General features: G+C 40.7%; 1 protein-coding gene across 4 annotated transcripts in view; it reads right to left on the bottom strand.

Annotated features, from left to right (window-relative positions):
• Positions 1-2004: 2004 nt before the first annotated feature.
• The window catches only part of LOC114662630 (transmembrane protein 79-like), a 28659-nt gene continuing 9062 nt past the window's right edge, over positions 2005-21601 (bottom strand). For all 4 annotated transcript variants that reach the window (XM_028816220.2, XM_028816219.2, XM_051934661.1 and 1 more), the window contains 2 exons: positions 20730-20937; positions 2005-2473 (listed from right to left, as the gene is read on the bottom strand). In XM_028816220.2, the coding sequence (XP_028672053.1) occupies positions 2281-2473; positions 20730-20937 (401 nt within the window). In that variant the 3' untranslated portion in view covers positions 2005-2280. The remainder of the gene's footprint in view (positions 2474-20729; positions 20938-21601) is intronic.

Raw genomic sequence — 21601 nt, 5'->3', positions numbered from 1 at the left:
CTTTCACAAACCTCCCACTCCATTTTGTGGGTTTCATACTCTTGATTCTGCTGATCATCTATCTATCTATCTATCACCACTTTAGGCAAAGTAATGTTACATAAAATGCATGTGCTTGATCCACACCTCATCCAGTCACGTCAGTGAGGTGAGATTTCATCAAAGCCAACGTCTGCTCATCAGGATTATGCAGTAAGGCGCAGGCCCAATCTAATACCACATGCACAGGCTCTGGAGGCTTTCTACGATGTCACTTGTGATGTCTCACATTCTCATTCATTTTGAATTTCCAGTCAAAATTTTTGGGAGAAATGCAAGGTCCCCGTTGATTTGCCTTGACGTGGTCCATACAAAAAGCATTTAAAGGTAAGATTCATTTTTACATGAATATAAAGAACATAGCAAACCCTTTAAAATGCATCTTGTAGCTCCAAATATAAACCAACCACAAAAATTCCATTTCTGGCTGACAAGATACATTTTTTAATATTACTATGGGGCCCCTGTCCCAGCCACTTCACTGCTCTGCTGCTCGCCTATGGGTAAGCGGATGTACAATTTAAACAGATTGTTATTTTCATGTGAACTGTTACATATGCGTAATAAAACTAACTATTTTACATTACAGCGAGTAATTAACCATTCGAAAAAATAGTAAAACTTAATAAATTGAAAGAAAATTATGTTTCATGTTGCATTAGAGGTTTTTGTTCTGTTTGGCTTTGAAATTAACATGCAAATACTTTTTAAACTTACACTTTTACTGTAAAACCTCAGTAAAAACAATTAACTTTTGTCAATATCGCATTGAATTTTGATTCCATGTTTGGACTTACTTTGTGATAATGCAACATATAACTTCTCATAAGTGAATATCTTTTCTTTCTCTCTAATAAATAAACCAACTTTTTCAAATGTTTGTCCCTGTGATTTGTTAATTGTCATAGCAAAAACAATTCTAACGGGAAACTGTAAACGTTTTAATACGAATGGCATATCACGATCTCCTTTTGTGTCTAATGTTATCCGTGGAAGATGTACTACATTACCTTTCTTGTCGCCTTTTAAAATTTCACATATTGTTTGACCAATTTTGAATACAACTAATCTTGTCCTATTGCATAGCCCATCACTTATATGTACATAAATTATGCAATAACATTAAAATACATCCTTCTTTCAACAGTTATTTGGCCAGGGGAAGACCAGATGGTGTTAACGATTGTAGATACTCTTCGTGACGTAAGTTGATGTTTTCACTTTCCGCACAATCACCACCAACTGTTTCAGCATAGTCTGTTGTTATGCATTTGACCAATTTGTCGTGTAATCGATTGACAATTTTCACGTTAATTCATTTGACTTCATCGTTTCTCTGTGCTAGGATTGCCCATGTACTCATTTCTTCTGTTGATAACCCTTCAGGATGAAATTTTTCAATACGATTTGGACATAATAAGTCTTCTTTTATTTGGAACTTAGTTAGGAAAACGTAAAAATTTATAAGAGCTGAGAGCGCGAGAACTGTGTCTGACAAAAGCATTCACATGAATGAGAAGTGAGAGGACCGTGGACGTAGGCCGTTAACCGGAAATGGTTGAGAGGAGAGCGGAACTTGAAAAAATCCCTTGAAAATAGTCTTGTCTCGTCTTGAGATTTACTTTTATAATAGAGAGATTTGTAGTTGTTGATCCTCTTTCTTTATTTTATAGCCATCAAACTGAGGCTACAGCAACAAATTATCTGAGATGCAGTCATACTGCAGTCCCACATTACAGCTAATGTGAAAGGACAAAACTCTAAAATACTTAAAACTACACTCCCCTTTCTCTGCTACCCTTATTTGATGATCTTGTCTTCCCATTTTAGCACGGCCCGATTGTTTCTCGTCACAGCTTCACAACCTGCCCCCTGCAGAGAGTCCTGATCGGAAATGTTCTTCACATTCGCTAGAAAAGAACTACTAATGCAACTGCCAGTGAAATGACAGAACTGGTTAAGATTTTCATATGCACTGTTTTTTCCTCAAATCAACGAAAATAGTGACGTTTTATAGAAATGTTCACTTTTAATACATCATTTAAAGATGACCTCCCTCAACTAATCTACTATTCATTTATACATCTCCAATAGCAGGAAAAAAAAATGGGAAAAAGCAAATGAGAATGTCCTGAGGAATACTAGGACACTTGAGAAAAGTTCACCTCGCCTGGTGCTTATGAACTAAATACACGCCTGTGTGGGGTGCAAAGGCTGCTGTTCTCCTCATGTTGGATGTGTTCAGCCAGTCCCAGGAGTAGCTGTCGTCTCAGAAGAGTTGCTTCCAAAGTGGTTAAGGAGTAAATGGAGAAAGTTCAAGCCACAGATGCAACTTGTATTAAAGACACTCATTGCCAGAAGTGGAAAGAAGCTGAGCCCAGACGCAAATCCTCGGAGTGATGAGCAGACGTGCAGAGACACCCAGTAGAGCAACCTGAATGGGGAGAAAAGGCAAATGAAACAGAAAGAAGGGAACACATGATAATGATGGATACAACGCAAACCAGACAAAAGAAAAAGTTAGAAAATGTACAAATAGTGTAACATTTAGGCACGTTCAAGAGCTGTGCAGGCACTGTAGCCCTCAGTGGACTGAGTTCAGTAGGTGGGTTCTTGAACCTTCTCAGTCCATTTCAGGGTTGTGGGAGACAAAGGTTATCTCACCAGGATTGGGCAAAAGGAATTAAACAGGCCTGCACTCTAATCCATCACAGGAATGACTCTCCCTCTCACACACACACACACACACACACACACACACACACACACACACACACACTGCATATTCACACACAGTAACAGTTTGCATTTGCCATTTAACAAAACTAAAAAAAAAACAAAAAAACTGTATTTTCCTTCTTTGCTTAAGCAGGTCTGGCCGTTGTAATTTTAATGAAATGGTACTTGCAAAGCTGTTTATTCAGTTATGTTGAATGCAGGGGAATAACTGAAGAGAAATACAAATCCTATCACAGTGACTGACCATTATGGATAATCGGGCAAATGTGGCACTCAGATGGTGGCCGGATTTTCAAAGTCCCAAACTTGAACACTTGTATGGCATGAATGTACAGTAATCCCTCGCTATATCGCGCTTCGCCCTTCGCGGCTTCACTCCATCGCGGATTTTATATGTAAGCATATTTAAATATATATCGCGGATTTTTCGCTGCTTCGCGGGTTTTTGAGGACAATGGGTCTTTTAATTTCTGGTACATGCTTCCTCAGTTGGTTTGCCCAGTTGATTTCATACAAGGGACGCTATTGGCAGATGGCTGAGAAGCTACCCAACTTACTTTTCTTTCTCTGTCTCTTGCGCTGACTATCTGTGATCCTGACGTAGGGGGTGTTAGCAGGGGGGCTGTTCGCACACCTAGACGATACGGACGCTCATCTAAAAATGCTGAAAGATTATCTTCACTTTGCTACCTTCTGTGTGCAGCTTTTAAGTATGCTGCACGGTGCTTCGCATACTTAAAAGCTCAAAGGGCACGTATTGATTTTTTTATCTGTCTCCTCTCTCTCTGTCTCTTCCTGCTCCTGACGGAGGGGGTGTGAGCTGCCGCCTTCAACAGCTTTGTGCCGCGGTGCTTCGCATACTTAAAAGCAAACAGCACTATTGATTTATTTGCTCCTTTGAAGAGGAAGATATGTTTGCATTCTTTTAATTGTGAGACTGAACTGTCATCTCTGTCTTGTCATGGAGCACAGTTTAAACTTTTGAAAAAGAGACAAATGTTTGTTTGCAATGTTTGAATAACGTTCCTGTCTCTCTACAACCTCCTGTGTTTCTGCGCAAATCTGTGACCCAAGCATGACAATATAAAAATAACCATATAAACATATGGTTTCTACTTCGCGGATTTTCTTATTTCGCGGGTGGCTCTGGAACGCAACCCCCGCGATGGAGGAGGGATTACTGTATTCACATAAAGACTCCTTTGTTTAATGTGTCTTATCATCAGAGAGGGCACAGGATAAACAAAACAAATCCCGTCCACAACTAAACACGTATAACTGAAGCGGAAACAAGTGAATGGCTTGCATATTGTCTGATTTCGTGCGCTTCTTGGTCCTCCTCGCGAAGCTGTCTTAATTCCCTGCAAATTCCTAATCAAGCGAGGTTCCCCCTTGGAGTTTTGTACGCGCTGTTGTGATACGTTTGAGGAATTGAAAAACATTTTTAGATGGGTAGCCTGTTAAAAGCGGGATACTGACCCTAGTAAAATAGAGTGTCAGTGAAATGGTTAATTATTGTAATCTACAGATAATGGAGGAGTGAGGCTGGTTTAATGTTAAGATGAGTAAATGATTATTTACTCGGTGCATAACGGCTTAAAACACAACTGCAGGGTGAGTGATTGATTGATTGATAGATTGATTGATAGTCTTGTTTGTCTTGCTTGCATTTTATATGTTTACAGTTAGAAAGATCATTTAACATACCCGTTACCATAGACATAGAATTACTAGACGCCGCATGACCAGCAGCATCGTACATCAACGTCACCGCCATATTGCGAGTGGCACTGCTGTGGAGTGAAGTAATGGATAAAGATGCCTCACGCATGTGCTGCTTGGGATTGTACAAACCGCTGTACGCTCCAAACCAGATCACAGGGATTACATTTCATAGGTAAAGCTGAACAATTGTTTTGGTTATATTTGGCCATTAGAAAATCCCGTTTTATAATCTTAACTTTAGCTACGCCAGGCTAAGCTAGCAAAGCTATGCATTTATGTTCTCAAGTGAGCCTCCAAACAACGTTTTGGCTAAACATATTTAGTCACTAACTATGTAGATTGTTGTTAGCTGTTAACATTTCTCAAACTTTAAAGGTTTCCCAAAGAAATCCACCTCAGGAAGCAGTGGGAGGTAAGCCCTTAGACGGGATTTTGAGAAAGCTGTCCTGTGACGTGTGCCGTGCTAGTTTGGTAACACATGCTGTGCCGGCATCATATGATCAAAGCTACCACTTGCTCACATTATAAAACAAAGGAGGTTTGATGATTCCCTCTCAGGGTCCAGTCAAGGTGGTCAAAGTAGCTGAGCGTGTTATCCGACAGTCGACATTAGGGCAAGCTGTCAGTGGATCTTTGATCAATCAGTTTGTTCGGGCTGAGATTGGTTCAGATGAAGGAGCACATCGAGGAAACACAGTTTGAAATTGACAACCATCATTTTATGCTCATGTCTTTAGTTGTCTTCTGTCATGCACATGTAAAAAGCTATGCAAGACAGTTCCGTTTCAAGCAGGCCCGGTCTTAGGTATTATGGGGCCCTAGGCGAAAGGGGGGTCCAGGGGCCCCCCTGGAAGCTCTGTGAAATATGTGAAAATTAGACCAAGGAGTCGATCCGGGGCCCCCCGGACACCGGGGCCCTAGGCGGTCGCCTACTTTGCCTATGCCTAAGGCCGGGCCTGGTTTCAAGGATTTTAGATCCTATCCTAATATATTTAAGTAACCACATTGTGTGTGTGTAAGAGAGAGAGAGATTGAGAGAGGAATGAGTGAAATGTTTTCAGAAATTATTAAGCCAATTTGTATACAACAAAATTGTTTATTTTTGCCATTGAGTGTATCATTTCACTGTTAAAAGAAAGACAAACAAAGATAACTGACAGTAACAGTGCAAAATTCACAATTGGTATGCTAGTTTGAAAAGATAAGTTTTGAGGGTAGTTTTAAATTGTGTTATTGAATCGAGCCGACGTATATGAGAGGGAAGAGAATTCCTGAGTTGAGGAGCACAATGAGAGACACTCGAGCTCCCGTAGCACTGAGTCTGATGTGCGGTACAGAAAGTCGAGCTGCAGATGAGGACCTGAGTGAGCGAGAGGAGTGTAAGTGTGGAGGAGATCAGTGAGGTGGTGCAGAGCTTTAAATGTTAAGAGCGGTATTTAGTATTGTATTCTGTGGTTAACAGAGAGCTAGTGAAGTTGAGAGAGAATGCAACAGGTGCAAAATGTTCAGTGCATTTAGAACAGCAGGTTATTATCCTGACAGCAGAATTTTGAAGAAGTTGTAAGCGATGGATACGTTTTTGTGGGATGCCAGATAGAATAGCATTACAGTAATCTATACGTGAGGTGACTCGGGCATTAACCGATACTTCAGTACTGTGTTGCATAAGAACAGGACAAAGTCTAGAAATGTTTTGGAGATGGAAGAAGGCAGTCCGAGAAAAGTTACTTATAGGAGAGGAATTATTTAATAATAATTATTATTATTTAACAAGTGGGCGGCACGGTGGCGCAGTGGGTAGCGCTGCTGCCTCGCAGTTGGGAGATCTGGGTTCGATTCCCGGGTCCTCCCTGCGTGGAGTTTGCATGTTCTCCCCGTGTCTGCGTGGGTTTCCTCCGGGCGCTCTGGTTTCCTCCCACAGTCCAAAGACATGCAGGTTAGGTAGATTGGCGATTCTAAATTGTCCCTAGTGTGTGCGTGTGTTTGTGTGTGTCCTGTGTTGGCTGGGATTGGCTCCAGCAGACCCCCGTGACCCTGTGTTTGGATTCAGCGGGTTGGAAAATGGATGGATGGATTATTTAGCAATTATTATTATTTAATAATTGCCATTATTAGTATATAAATGGATATAAATAATTGCATTTAAACGATTCGCCAAAATCTGTTGTATGTAAACGATACTGTCTTAGACGTTATTGTTTTTTCATCAGAAAACCCGGTTTCCACGTCTACCTGTATTAGTTTAAATGGCACTTTTGCCACCCGCAATATGGCGGATGCGCTGACGTATCGTGTCGACTGGGCAACACAGTGAATGCGGCGTCTATCTATATACGTCTATGCCCGTTACGAGTTAAAGCATCGGGAGGACTGGGGTGCTGCCGCACTTGTGTTCTCTCCTTCTTTCGCGAAACCCGCGCATGCTCAGAAAGCGTTTGCATGCGCACACAATCAGTTAGTGACGCGACTTCCTACCCGCGCGCAGTCTGCTCTTTCATTAAGTTGTATTAGAGGTCTCTTTGCAGTCAGTAGCAGTTATCGGAGGTGAAAAACACTAAAATAAATACATGAAAAAATGTACAATCTGGTCAAATTGCTGTGAAGATAAAACTGGGTAAAAAACTGATAAAAACAGATAAAACTAAAGGTAAACTAATTCTAATTTGAAGTCACACAGAATGCAGTTTAAGATAGATGAGTTCTCAAATTCAGCGAAGGCTTTTCAATGGGAGATTTTAAAATAAAAAAAAAAAGAAAACCTCTGTACCGCGCGATCTGTTCGAGATATCTCAACGAAAACTGAACGGTTTCAAAAAATTTCTTTGAAGAATAAACATGCCATATTTTAACAAAAATGGTCCACTTAAGTTGTTTCATGCAGACAGACAGACAGGCATGGGCTATCACAATAGGTGCTGTGCTCAATATATGTAAACACAACTAAAAAAGGAGAAGTTTAAGGAATGGGAAGAAGCTGGACACAAACATTTAAAAAAAGATTGTCTCTGTCCATTGCTGTTATCCTATTCCATCTTCCACAATCAAATATTTAGGGGTTATTGTTTGGCCTTCAGGGGTGCATAGTGACACAGTAGTTAGCTCCCGATTGCCAAACTTGATCCCTGGCCTGGGCACTACAGTATATCGGATATGTGGAGTCTGCTAGTTCTGCCCCATATCTGAATGTGGATTACATTTGATACGCGCGTTTACTCTCCAGGTCCCACAGACACCTATGTTAGGTTAACTGGGGACTTGAGTTTGTTCCTGTATAACTGAGTATGAGTGAGCATATGAGTGGACCCCATGATGGACTGTTGACCCCTTTGGGCTCTCTAAAGTGCACAGTTTGTATAATGGTGTTGTTAAAAATGAGGCAGAGACAAAGTTTGTAAGAGGAAGTGGCTGCACGGCTGTGATAGAATTGACTCATGTTCAGAGAATTCTTCAGCAGAACGCTCAGATTTGTAACTGTTATTTTATGTTGCATTGAAACTGAATTATTGTAGTGTATTAATGTAAGTTAGTTTAATGCTTGTACGTGTTGAAAAATGTACATTCTGTAGAACGTAAATTGTCTATAGTTATGCTTTAAAATGTGAATTTATTTTATCAGACAACCAACTGGTGTAAATCTGGTTGTGCTGGAAAGTTAATATTATTCGTTGAGGGTAATTGTCTTTAATTCTGTAGTTTACAAGAGTGTCCGAGGAGGTGATTTAAAGATAGATAGATAGATAGATAGATAGATAGATAGATAGATAGATAGATAGATAGATAGATAGATAGATAGATAGATAGATAGATAGATAGATAGATAGATAGATAGATAGATAGATAGATAGATACTTTATTAATCCCAATGGAAAATTCACATAATAATAATAATAATAGCCATTAGCCGTTGAGTAGTCTGCTGCTTGGGTAGAGAAGGCACATCTGTAAAGTAATAAAAGACTTTGATTTCATACCCCTCATTTTAACTCCTACATCTTATATGCTTCACTTTCTAATTCTGACAACTTCTGCTCCTCTCCATCCACACTCCTGCACCCCCTTTCCTTCCTGATTTTCTCTTCTTTTCTCCATCCCCCTTTCTCCTGGACGTGTAGCTCTTCTCCATCTATACAGTGATGAAACATTGCAAACCTCTGCTAAGTGATGTGTGCTCCTCTACCTTGCAGGAGCAAACTGACTTCTTTGTTTAATCACGAGGCTTCATTCTATGTGGGCCATAAATGTCTCCTAACATACAAATCATAAGTGTGTTTTATCAGGGTGATAAGCGAGGCTATTTTGGAAATGTGAGGCAGCTGTGAGATGCAGAAGAGCAGAGAGGCTGCCAACTCCTCCACTGGCAGGCCTCGAGTGACAGCAGTCTCAATTTATGGAAGTCTGCTGATACAAATGAGCACATAAAATGCAATCGTTTCTCTTTCCAAATGAATTTCAATTAATTTCCACTAAGCGTCTTCTGTTTTTTATTGACAGATTATGCACACTAGATTTGATTCTGATGAATACGCAGCAGTCATCACTAAGGCAGAGGCATAATACAGTTCAGTTCATATTTAGCCACAATTTCAATCATTTTGTGCTTTTGTTCACATATGTGACACAATTGTCATTTAAGACCATGTCACACTTTTTTATATCGATTTTCAGTCACAGACTTCCTTCTTTTACATAATCTTAGCAAGTGGGAGGTAGTCAGCAGCGCGCTCTCATAAAGCCAGTTACTTAATGTTGAATGCTCAGTGACTCAGTCCATCTAGTCCAAGACAGGTTTGATTTTATCTTTAGTCGGAGGGGGAAGACTTGTGTGCTCAAGAACTGGCAACCAATGGATGCTCATCTGGACGTACAACACATAGAATGTAGCTACACGGAATAAGGAATGCAAAGGTTTTGGACCTCACAAACAGAAGAGAAGCTTGCTTGCTTGTCTGTCTGTCTGTCTGTCTGTCTGTCTGTCTGTCTGTCTGTCTGTCTGTCTGTCTGTCTGGTGTTTTATGTGCCACAACAGAATGGAAAAACAGTCGCTCAGCAATTTTTCAATCATTTAAACTGTCATGGTCTGGTGACAGGATCAGCAAGTCCGACATCCCCGACAACTAGACATCACAAAATGTGACATTGGCTGCTATATCTACAATTAACATAACTTTGAAGACTGTGTAAAAGATCACGTGAGGAACAGTATCATTACGAAAAGCTGTAATGTTAAAATAAAAGGTTGATGTATCCAATTATCTGTGGTTCATACTCTTAGTTTATATTATTTGAGTTATACTAATATAACAATATTGATTCATGGTCATTTCATTATTAAATCTGAAATGTTTTTCTGTAAAATTCACCTTAATAAAAGAACAAGTGTCTGTGTGTTTGTCTGGTTGCTATGTCTCTGTTATATTCCATTTGGACAGGGCTGTCTTACCAGCATCATAGGCCCCCGGGCAAAGCAGGGCACTGTTCTGATAGCAAAATAGAAACATACATAGGCATCAACAACATGGTAGACCCCTACACTCCTGGGGCCACCGGCCAGTGTGCATTGTGTGCATATGTTAAGATGGCTCTACATCTGGAAGAGGATTTGTAAAAGCAGTGTTAATGGTTGTGATGTGCCATATGTTGGAATGAAAACTACAATGCATTATAAAAAACATTCAAATAGATGATGCACTGCAAACATTACACAGTGTATTATATTAACACTGAATACATCCAACAGAGAGTAACTGCAGGACAGACAGTAATCATCATCATATCGACCTTAGTAAAAGTGTCTGTGTGTTCATCCAGATGCTATGCTCTGTTATGTGCTTTTTGGTATGGGATTTGTAAAAGCAGCAGAAATGTTTGTGATGCACCATCTGTTGGAATAAAAATAATTTTTTTTTAACTACATGCATTACAAAACAAATTCCAATAGATTATACATTGCAAATGTTAACACTGAATACATCCAAAAGACAGTAACTGCAGGACGGGTGGAAATCAGCTTATCCAACTTAATAAAATGACAAGAATCTGTGTGTCTGTAAGTTGCTAGAGTTAGGAAGAAAACATTAAAAATAGGCACAGTATATAGAAGGTGGGTCAAAAAATTTAAAATGATAATAGACAAGTAAAATCTAATCTAATCTAAAATACCAATAAGGGTCTAAAAAGTAAGAAAACTGGTCTTACCAGCCTATTCTGTTGAGTGGTAGTGACATTCTTGCACTCGGGCACGTGAACACGTTTTATAACTGTAATGCTAATGACTTTGCATGGTGGGCAATGAATGATTGACAATAACAATATATCGACACACTAATTGGGAAACCAAAGCCCCAACGTGACCAGGCTGGAGTTGCTAAACCAATGTGGTAGCGACCACCACTGCGTTTTTCCAGCAAAACACTTTGACTATAAGAGGGGTCAGAAAGTGATGAAAATGAGTGGCTCTATCTGAAGAGGAAAAGGCCACCGCGAGGGAAATGGACCGGGAGTGTATCTTTATATCAGACCAAATGGATAATTTATGTGTTAAATTAAAAACATATTGTCTGTAGTGGATACTGCTGGTTTCTTTGAGTTTAATTGGATGTATTGGGCCTTCAGTGTGGTTTAGGTAAGCTGATTTATGTTTCCTATTTAATAATCTGAAGTTTATCATGGTGCTGGAGAGTGCAAAGTGTTGCATGTTAACAGGAACATGCAAGTAAGAATTTTGCTGTATTTTGCATACATGTCTATACTGCTACTGCTACAACTAGTAGTAATAAAGGATCGAAGAGTAACAGTTGCTCTACAGGTATGGGCCATTTTATTCCATTATTTATGACTAATTAAAAATAAGTAAGGTTTGTGCACATTGTGTGGTCAAATTATTAACTCCTGAAATGACGCATCATAGCATTTAGTGTCCTAATTAGAATTTTGAGCTAATAATTTAGACTGAGTGTGGCACGGTGGCGCAGTGGGTAGCGTTGCTGCCTCGCAGTTAGGAGACCCGGGTTTGCTTCCCAGTTCCTCCCTGCGTGGAGTTTGCATGTTCTCCCCCGTGTCTGCGTGGGTTTCCTCCCACAGTCCAAAGACATGCAGGTTAGGTGCATTGATGATCCTAAATTGTCCCTAGTGTGTGCTTGGTGTGTGTGTGTGTGTGTGGCGCCTTGCCCGGGGTTTGTTCCTGCCTTGTGCCCTGTGTTGGCTGGGATTGGTTCCTGCAGACCTCCGTGACCCTGAAGTTAGGATATAGCGGGTTGGATAATGGATGGATGGATGGATTTAGACTGAGAGAAATTTAAGGAGTGTTTCATGACTTTGAATGAAATATGGATATATAATTATGACTCAGAATCCAAACAACTTTCAAAACAACAGAAGCATTGCAATTCTCCAACACCAAAGGCCATATCACTGATGGCAAGATCAGGTGCACAATTATTTATAATGTTGAGGGTGATGTCCATATTGGTACTGCCTAAGACAGCCCACCTAACAGTTCAGGATCGTAAGGATTTGTTTTTGGTATTTGTAGCAATAAATAAGGAAACAGTGGCAGTAAAGTTGTCAGCCATCCCCTGTCTTCTTTGCCACAGTATGCCGCACTCAAGGCACAAGTTTCAAAGGCTGAATTGTGGAACGGAAGATTCAAGGAGATATCACACCTACGCTGATCAGACCTGACCCTGTGTGACTACGGCCTGTTTACCAAACTGATGGGCCGACATTGTGAGGTACAACCTGCTGATGATGACGACGATATTGAGGGGAGTCAAACAGCTTGTTTGGTTTGCCTATTTTTCTTCTAAATAACTCAAATTCTATGGCGTTGCAATGGATTATGCAGATTGTGCAAAGTACAAGGGCCTACAAGCTTGGAGGGGTGGCGGGGGGGTTGGGGGCCACCCGGGGCCTTATAGATTTTTAAAGAAATTTTTAATCACATAAACATCAGTTTCACAGTCTCGATGCAGTGGCATCAACATTCAATGTCTTTGTTACCATCAACTCTGACCTCAATGGCTGATGACGAATTGTATGCTGCGACCGATCTTCTCACCAACATTTCACCGGTGTTTCCCACTCAATTGTTGTCATTTCTTGCATGTTTTCAATCCATCCTGTCAACCAAGTCGACTGTTTTCGAAGAAGCTGAACTGTTGCTGATAGATCACAGTGCACTGTTGTCTACTTTCAGTGGCATGTGCACGGCTTACATGTCCGTGACTGTTGCTGCGTGGGAACGATCTTCCTCCACGTTAAAACTCATCAAAAATGACCTCGGAAGCACCATGTCGCAAGACTGACTTAGCAGCTTGGCTGTACTCTCAGTCAAAAACGAGCGGGCCAGACAACTTGACGTGTCAAACAATGTTGGAACTTTTGCGCAACAGAAGACACGCAAGTAAGAATTTTAAGGTAGTAGTGATATAAGTAATACAATTTGTGACTTGTCAGTAAGTTCCATGTTTGTAAGCTTTAACAGTTTAATGTATCTGTAATCTGTTTTCTTGTGTACCTTAGTATGGCTTAGTGTGCATTAGTATCACTACTGTGAGGATTTGTGAGCGTGACCACTTTATGATGTCCATTTTCTCAGAACTTGTGTAAAACAGGTCGATTGTGTAGTAATATCCTGCCAGCCAGTGTTGTCATTTTAATTTGTTACAAATCGAAATTGCTTCATTTTACAGCACACTTTCTACTTTCTAGCTTACGTTACATTTTAATCATCTCCCTTCACAATTTGTCTTTGAAAAGTAAGCAAGTCCACAGTTTACATATATTAATGTACTACTACTACTACTAATACCCACACCTACCACATTTCATTCCCATAATTTATTTTTTTTTTGCTAACTTACAGCGGCTGTAATAAAGCAATTAAAAAAGTTATTACAAATTCCATTTAGAGAGGTGGTTTGTTTGTCACCAGCATGTGATCTGATAGTGACGCGGATGCCACTGCCCAGCTGGCCCCTAGGAACTAATTACAAATAAATTACTAACAGTTATGCTACACAGGAGGGGCCCACCTCAGGCCGCTGCACAGGGGCCTTCAGTAAGCTGGCTACGCCACTGCTCAAATTCAAATCTTTTTCATCACCCTAAATAAATAGACTGGTTTGAGCTGAAAGGAAGGCTACGATCATGCAGAAGCACTTTAAACAACGGTGTTGAACAGAAAAGCACTGCAGAATGAACAACATGTTGAACCTTAAGGCGGATAGGTTACAATAGAAGAACAACATGTCAGGTTCCACTCCTGTGAGGCAAGAACAGAAAGCTGAGGCTGCAGTGGGCACCGGATCACCAAAACTGGAAAGCTGAGGTCTAGAAGAACATGGCCTGGTCTGTTAAATCTGAATTTCTGCTGAAACACACAGACAGAAGCCCAGAGGTGTAGCTAGGGTTTTCAGCGCCCGGGGACAACTGAAGATTTCGCGCCCCCTCCTGTTTGCCAAAATGCAATGGGGAAGGGAAATTTGGTGCCCCCTGGATGTTGCGCCCGGGCTCAGATGTCCCCCCGTGCCCCCCCAACAACGCCACTGCAGAAGGGCCAGAATTTGTGGCAAACATTGTGAAAACATGCATCCAACCTGTCTCATGTCGACAGTCAAGACTGCTGCTGGTGGTGCAATGGTGTGGGGAATGTTTTCTTGTCATACTTTAGGCCCATTAATACAAATCAATCAATTGTTGCTGACCATGTACATCCTATATGGGCACCTAAGGATCACCTTTCAAACCCTGCTGGTGCTTGTGATACCACTCCAGGGCAGAAGGGGGCACTGTTGCTAACATTATCATTTCCATTTCCCTCCTCAGGACCAAGAAGATGATCAGAGAGGGCAACAGAAATGCTCCCACAATATCCCTTCTGGTCAGGCATAAAAACTAGTATGTCCCCAGAAGGAAAGGTTCCATTTGGGAACGAGACTCTTTATATGAAGGACGTCCCCAACTGTGATAGAGCATTTTTTTGTTGAAAAGCCACGTTGGCCATACAGGCAGTTAATACACCTTTTTCCTGTTGTTGCACCACCGAACATCTGGTTAAGATCTGATTTTTTGACTCTTGAGCTAAATGGGGTGGCCTGGTTGGTACCCCCAACTATTCCTGAGGACTCTCAGCCCACTTGTCCCTTGACAATCTTTCCATGCCCACAATGTACCCATCTTCTAATGGCTACCTCTTGTTATGCTCTGGCCAGGGTTGGCTTATGTTTATGTTACTTCTCTTGTCTTTTTTGCTCATTTTTCAGTTTAAATCATTTTAAAAGGTTACTGTTGTTTTGCTCATTTATTATTTAGTTGGTATTTTTAATTTATTACTGTTTTTGTTGTGTTTAAGAATGTTTATGTACTGTTTCTTGAAATGTCTTTGTTTTGTGGGAGGTTCCCAAAGAGGTGGGGCTACCTGTCCATCACTGTTGGGGGTCTGCCCCTAACCCTATAAGGCCTTATGGGAAATGCAGTCCCTCACAGTTCATTGAATGTGCTTTGGTTGTTTAGTGAGTCTTCATTTTGATTTTATGTTTCTTTGTATTTACTGGTTCTAGTGACTTTGCTGCTGTTTTAAGCTTTCCAATTTACTGTATGTGTTTTGTATTGAGATTTGTTTACAGAGGATAAAGATAATCATTTTTAGACTCCCTTTTTGATATTTTAATAGTATTTTATTATTTTTGCAATTTTTGTTAATAAATCCTCTTTTATAACACAGTGTAGTACACAATTTCACAGTACTCCCTCTTGTGAGACGGATTTTCAAAAATTTAAGATTGTCTTTATGTATTTTGAATTGAAAAAGCCTGCTCTCTGTTTTGAGGCCTAGACAGACCTGAAGCCTCCCAATTTCCTAGGGTCATATTCCCCTAGGGGGAGGATCTATTTTTGGACAAGACAGTTAGGTTGCTAGCTTGCTTTCTGTGGGCCATTTTGAATGCCTCACATATTTTTACTCTTTTGGTGTCCAAATCTTAATACTTAAAGGACGATACTGCAGCATATCACAAAGCAAACCTCCTCAAACCAGTTTCATAAACATGACAATGAGTTCAGTGTTCTTCAGTGGCCTTCCCAGTCAGCGCATCTGAATCCAGTAAAACACCTTTGGGATGTGGCAGAACAAGAGATTTGCAGCATGAATGTGTAGCCAACACATCTTCAGAAATTGTGTGATGCAATCATATCAAAATGGACCAGAAGCTCAAAGGAATGTTCCTGACATCTTGTAGAATCCATGTGATGAAAAGCAGGCTGTTTTGAGAGCAAAAGGAGGCCCTACACAGAATTAGTACAGTGTTCTTAAGAATTTGCTCAGTGAGTGTGTGTGTATATACAGTATAACTCTATATCTATATCTATACACACACACACAGTGATCCCCCACCTATTGTGTAAGTAACATTCCAGACCCATCAGTGATAGGTGAAAATCCACGATATAGAAAGACCATATAAATAAACATTTTGTTTATAGTTTAAGCCTTAAAATACCCCTCCCATATGCTTTAAACAAATGCAAACTTATTAAAACACATTTTGTAAACACATATGATATGTGAATGTCAGGCTAAGGATATGAGTAACATAATAATAAAAATATAATAATAATAATAATAATGTAGCGTACCGTCGATTCATTCAAGCTGTAATCAAGAGCAACGTCCGCATAACGCTTTCCTTCCCTTCTTAGAAGATGCAGGACACTTAAGAGCCATCATAAGGCTTAAAACAAAACGAAAAGTTCACAAAAAGTTTGCTCACAACAATCGGACCACAAGCAAGGTACACGATACGCAGAGAACTGAGATGCGTTGAGGACTCACACTCGCTGTTCTTGTGAGATTACACCACGTTAGCAGCAGCCAATCAGAGCCCAAGAGAATGAAAATCATCTTTCAGCCAACAACGGGCCTTGTAAGAAATCATCTGGGTACTGTAATGCAAAACTCTTTGTCTACAGTAGTGTCAGCTGAAAACCATATGCTTTGTTATGAATTGGCTGCAAAGTACACTACAGGTAGGATGCACTTATTGAATTTTGCCGCGATATAGCGGGGGCACGACAGTTGAATCACGAGCACGACAGTTGAATCACGATACACAGCGGGATTACTGTATATATATCTATATTTAGAGCTTCTGATGACTTGTGAGGTGATTAAGGCATTAAAAATTTCTGTGATTATATTTTTTAACACTACTCCTAAATGCATTTATTTAATCCAGTTAATTTGACCACATTTCTCATGTCTTGAAGTAAATCCAAGTCTATTAATAGTAGTAATGGGTCACTGGCCTTTACCGTAAATACCCACATATAGGACGATACCATGTATAGGACGCAGTGGAGTTTTGACCCTAAAAACCATGGAAAAACCTGTGTACCTGTTTATAGGACGCATCCTGTTTTTGAGTTACCGGGGTACTGATTAAAAGCTGCTGCCGCCAGCGCCAGTGATTATATCCATGCGTTTGTGTTAGGCTGGAGTATCTCTGAACAACAACAAAGAGCTAGAAACATACTAGACGGCGAAAATGACATATTGGTGACGTGAATATTCAAAATAAAACAATTTCCAAACATTACGATCGATCGATCGATAGATAGATAGATAGATAGATAGATAGATAGATAGATAGATAGATAGATAGATAGATAGATAGATAGATAGATAGATACTTTATTAATCCCAATGGGAAATTCACAATAAGGCATACAGGTGGATGTATAGTAAAATGAGCTTTCAAATGCCATCTCATTCTCCAAAATCAATACAGTATTAGCGACGCTACACCTGAAAAATACTTTAATTTGAAATGGTGTGAAATGCCAGTGCGGGGGCAACGGCTAATCGCGCGCGGACTGAGGCATACCCCGGTAGCTACAATTGCAGCACTGCTAACCGACTGTTGCTTGAAAACAAACCTTGAAATTCAAATTGGATTCAAACCACTCCTCTCTGTCCCCGTCACACAGCCATCGAAGGCGAAGGAGAGGCACTGACACACGTGCACACGATCATAAAGTCCAATATCCTATTACGTAGTTTTAAAGATAGCTGTTCATTATTACCCAGTCAACATGGCGAAGACAACACGACAGAGCTATACTGCAAAGTTTAAACTGGAAGTGATCACATACACGAAAGAACACGGGAACCAGGCAGCTGAGCAGCAATTTGGTCCGACAGAATGCGTAATCAGAAAATGGAGAAAAGCCGAAAGTACCATCAAAGAAATGCGAAAAGTAAAGAGGGCGAACAGAGGCTCGATGGCTCACCACCCTAACCTGGAAAAGGCGCTCATTAAATGGATTGAAAGTTTGTCCCTGTGACTTACCGTATTACGTAATTGTCATTGCAAATGCCAATCTAACAGGAAATTGTCTGCGTGTAAAAGTAAAAGGCAAATTTGAATCTGATGGGGTCAGGGATATCCGGGGAATACGGTAAGAACAGTTTGTGAGGTATCAGCTGCGAGAGTTTAACACTCCAGTACATTGTGGTCAATGGTGGTAACAGTCAGGCGGGCGGACAGGCGGGCAAGCTATCAAAGTTTGTTGCGTTTGGGAAACGCTGTATGCAGCGTGTAAAACAGTAAAACACAACCTGTAAACTAAACTTGCTCTAATCCACTGTGCCAGCAGTCGGTGTCAACAGAGGCAAAGGAGTCACGGCTACAAATGGAAAGAGCTCAACGATGTGTAATATAAAACCGAGCGCATAGTTCCCAGAGTCAGTGCGTGGCGCCCAAACACCACAACCTGTAAACTACACCTGCTCTAATCCACTGTGCCAGCAATCAGTTTGTGTAAGTTGAAGTATGCTTCCTAACAGTAAATGACTTCTACCTAACGACACAGCCACAGAACAACAAAGACGAGACCGCATGGATAAAAACAATACATGAGGCTCCTACGATGCGCTTCAGACACACCAGAAGCAAAGACGTCACGGCTCCACAATGAAAGAGCTCAACTAACGGAAATACAAAACGAGCCCGTATGGATAAACACAATGAACGAAGGCGCCCAGAACGCGCTTATGACACAGCAGAGGCAAAGGAGTCATGGCTCCAAATGGAAGGAGCTCAACGATTAGTAATACAAACACAAGCCCGTTTATTTAATTAAATGAAAACTTTACCGTGGCTACGACCTGTGAACTAAACCTGAGTTAAAGCGTGCACGCCAGGTTGTACAGCCGCCCAAATGCGACCGCCCACACCACCGCATATACCACGTTCGTTTAGTAATGTAGCCCTCCATGCCCGGATCCGCCGCCATGGTCACTTCAGCACGCGAATCCGCCACCGTCAGCAAACGACTTCTTGCTGACGACACAGCCATAGAAAAACAAAAAAGAGACTGCATGGATAAAAACAATAAACGAAGGCGCCTACAACGCACTTCTGAAACACCAGAACCAGATGAGTCACAGCTCCAAAAAGAAACCGCTTTAGTACAAGTATGTTTATTTAATTAAATGAACTTTCCCAGGGCGCACCCACCCTCCATAATATTTCATCCCTCCAAATATCTGAGGGAACAGAAAGTGATTGCCATTCTTGGATTTGAAATTCTTTCGAGAATCGCGGGCTTGCTGGTCCATGTATAAGACACACCTGGGTTTTTAGGCCTACTTCTTAAGAAAAAAAATGCGTCCTATATGCGGGTATTTACGGTAATCATTTTCAATGGGGATTCTTGATAATGGTGTTCATCTTCACACATCCCTTATAATACAGAATCATTCTGTGTTGGAATATAAAATGCTGCGTACTGAGAGAGACAGACAGATGGACAGACAGACTTCATTTCATGCATACCCTAGCTCTTCAAACTACAGAGAATAACATGAGAACAATTAAAACCAAAACAAGTTATAGAAGCAAAAGAATGAGTTTCATTTTTGTGTAGCACTAACATTGCAGACAGACAAGCACTGTGCTCTGAGATAGCACATCAAGGTCATCCTTGCCGTTATCACACATCGACAGCATGGAGAGAAAGAAAAAAAAGAAAAAGTTACATGGCACAGTATAACGGAACATCCAGAACAAGACGGTACACACAGTGATAGATAGATAGATAGATAGATAGATAGATAGATAGATAGATAGATAGATAGATAGATAGATAGATAGATAGATAGATAGATACTTTATTAATGTGATGTCTGCAAATGTAAGACCACCTGTAATAACAGGCAGTGGAGGTACAGATCTGAGTGTGAGACGAAATGTCAGCCCTGTCCCTAACAATGATTACGTTTGCTGGCAATCTTTTTTGGTCACCCTTGGAGGGGTATATGATCTGAAACTGCACAGTGCAGGAACTTCACAATTCTGAGCAAGCAAAGAGCAGATGACACAGAATGGAATTCCTTATACCTCACTCACACTTCCCCCAACACAAACATGATATTTGTTGTTTAAATAATTGTATGTTACCTACTGTGGCCTACATTAAGCCTATATTATACTGGAAATAATAAAACTGTCAATAATAAGTGCAAATTAATCATGCTAATACACATTTTCAATCTAATTAATGACTTCTCCTCTCCAGGCTGCAGAATCGGCTCATGTGTATCACAAAGGTAAGCACAACCTGAGCTCCAATAGTGCCGATTGCACAAAGGCGGTACCAGGATTTGATGTTTCTGTGTTTTAATATTTAATTGTTGGTGTAATTGCTAGTGCATTCAGCATGTTGTCTTCCAACACAGAAGTGCAAACCATATGTATTGGTTTCCAAAATATTATCGCAACCCCCTGGGGTTAGGGAATAGGGGAGATTGGGCGGGTTGATGGTTATTGTTTCTGTTATGCAAAACTGTTCAATAAACAAACAGTCAGTCAGTCAGTCAGTCAGTCAGTCATTATCCAGCCCGCTATATCCTAACACAGGGACATGGGGGTCTGCTGGAGCCAATCCCAGCCAACACAGGGCACAACGCAGGAACAAATCCCGGGCAGGATGCCAGCCCAACGTAGGGCACACACACAGACCAAGCACACACTAGGGACAATTTAGGTTCATCAATGCACCTAACCTACATGTCTGCACCACAGTGCCGCCCAATAAATAAATAAGAATAAGTTAATATGCTTAGGCAAACAATTATTAAAACTGTTTTGAAGCAGAAATGAATCACTGTGTTATTTCTACTTTATAGAATAATGTTACTATGCTTAAAGGAAACAGTGCCAACTTACCTGCTGACCCCAAACAACCCTGCCAGGATGGGAATGGCACGTAACTGCCCCTGCTCCAAGAATGTGGCCAGGGCTACAAGGTTGAGGGCGTAAAGGCTAAGATGTTCTGAGGAAGAAGAGACAAACACCTGCTGCAGAGTGGCACCTTGAGCTGGAGAATCTTGAGCGGTGGCTGAACAGAGTGTGGCGGCAGCACTGGAGAGAAGGCCTGTATAAAAGAAATGAGGGTCTAGTTGGGTTTGAGTGAACTGTACCCCGTGCTTATTAAACAACTAAGCTGAGGTGACCCTAAACATAAAGATATTTAAAAAATGAAGAACAGTAAATATGACGTGAGGCACACTCTGCTGGGGAGACACAGGTGATGTTACACCACATGCAGAGGAGAAAATGTGGCGCACTGTCTAAGGTATTAAAATTTCCACCTCAAGGTTACCAGTACCAGTTAGACCCACTGACATGCTCATTTAAATTAGCAGAACACCTGGAAAGTGTAATGAAATTGATAATAATGAAAATGATAAAAATGACAATAAAAAAAACACTATACTAATTCCATGTAACATACAGCAATTAGAAAACTCATTTTTGTACTGTAATATACAGTATGTATTGGCACTAAACATAGAAAACAGGAAATAACAGCTTGCTTAATTAAAGGTTAGAGTCCAATTAAAAGCAGAAGTTGGTTGCAACCAAAACCTGCAGCCATAGTGACTGAACTTGAGAACTAATTTCCTAGGAAAAATATCCCAGTGATAAACAAGTCAGGTTTAGTCCAGCACCCATCTCACAAAACAGAGACCCCACTTGCCCTTGCTAGATATAGTTTGCTCCATCAAAGCTACAGAAGAACTTAAAAAATGAAAAGA

Source organism: Erpetoichthys calabaricus, chromosome 12 (assembly GCF_900747795.2).
Source record: "Erpetoichthys calabaricus chromosome 12, fErpCal1.3, whole genome shotgun sequence".
Taxonomy (NCBI): domain Eukaryota; kingdom Metazoa; phylum Chordata; class Cladistia; order Polypteriformes; family Polypteridae; genus Erpetoichthys; species Erpetoichthys calabaricus.
Note: the sequence above shows the minus strand (reverse complement) of the source record. Positions and strands in the feature narration are given on the sequence as shown.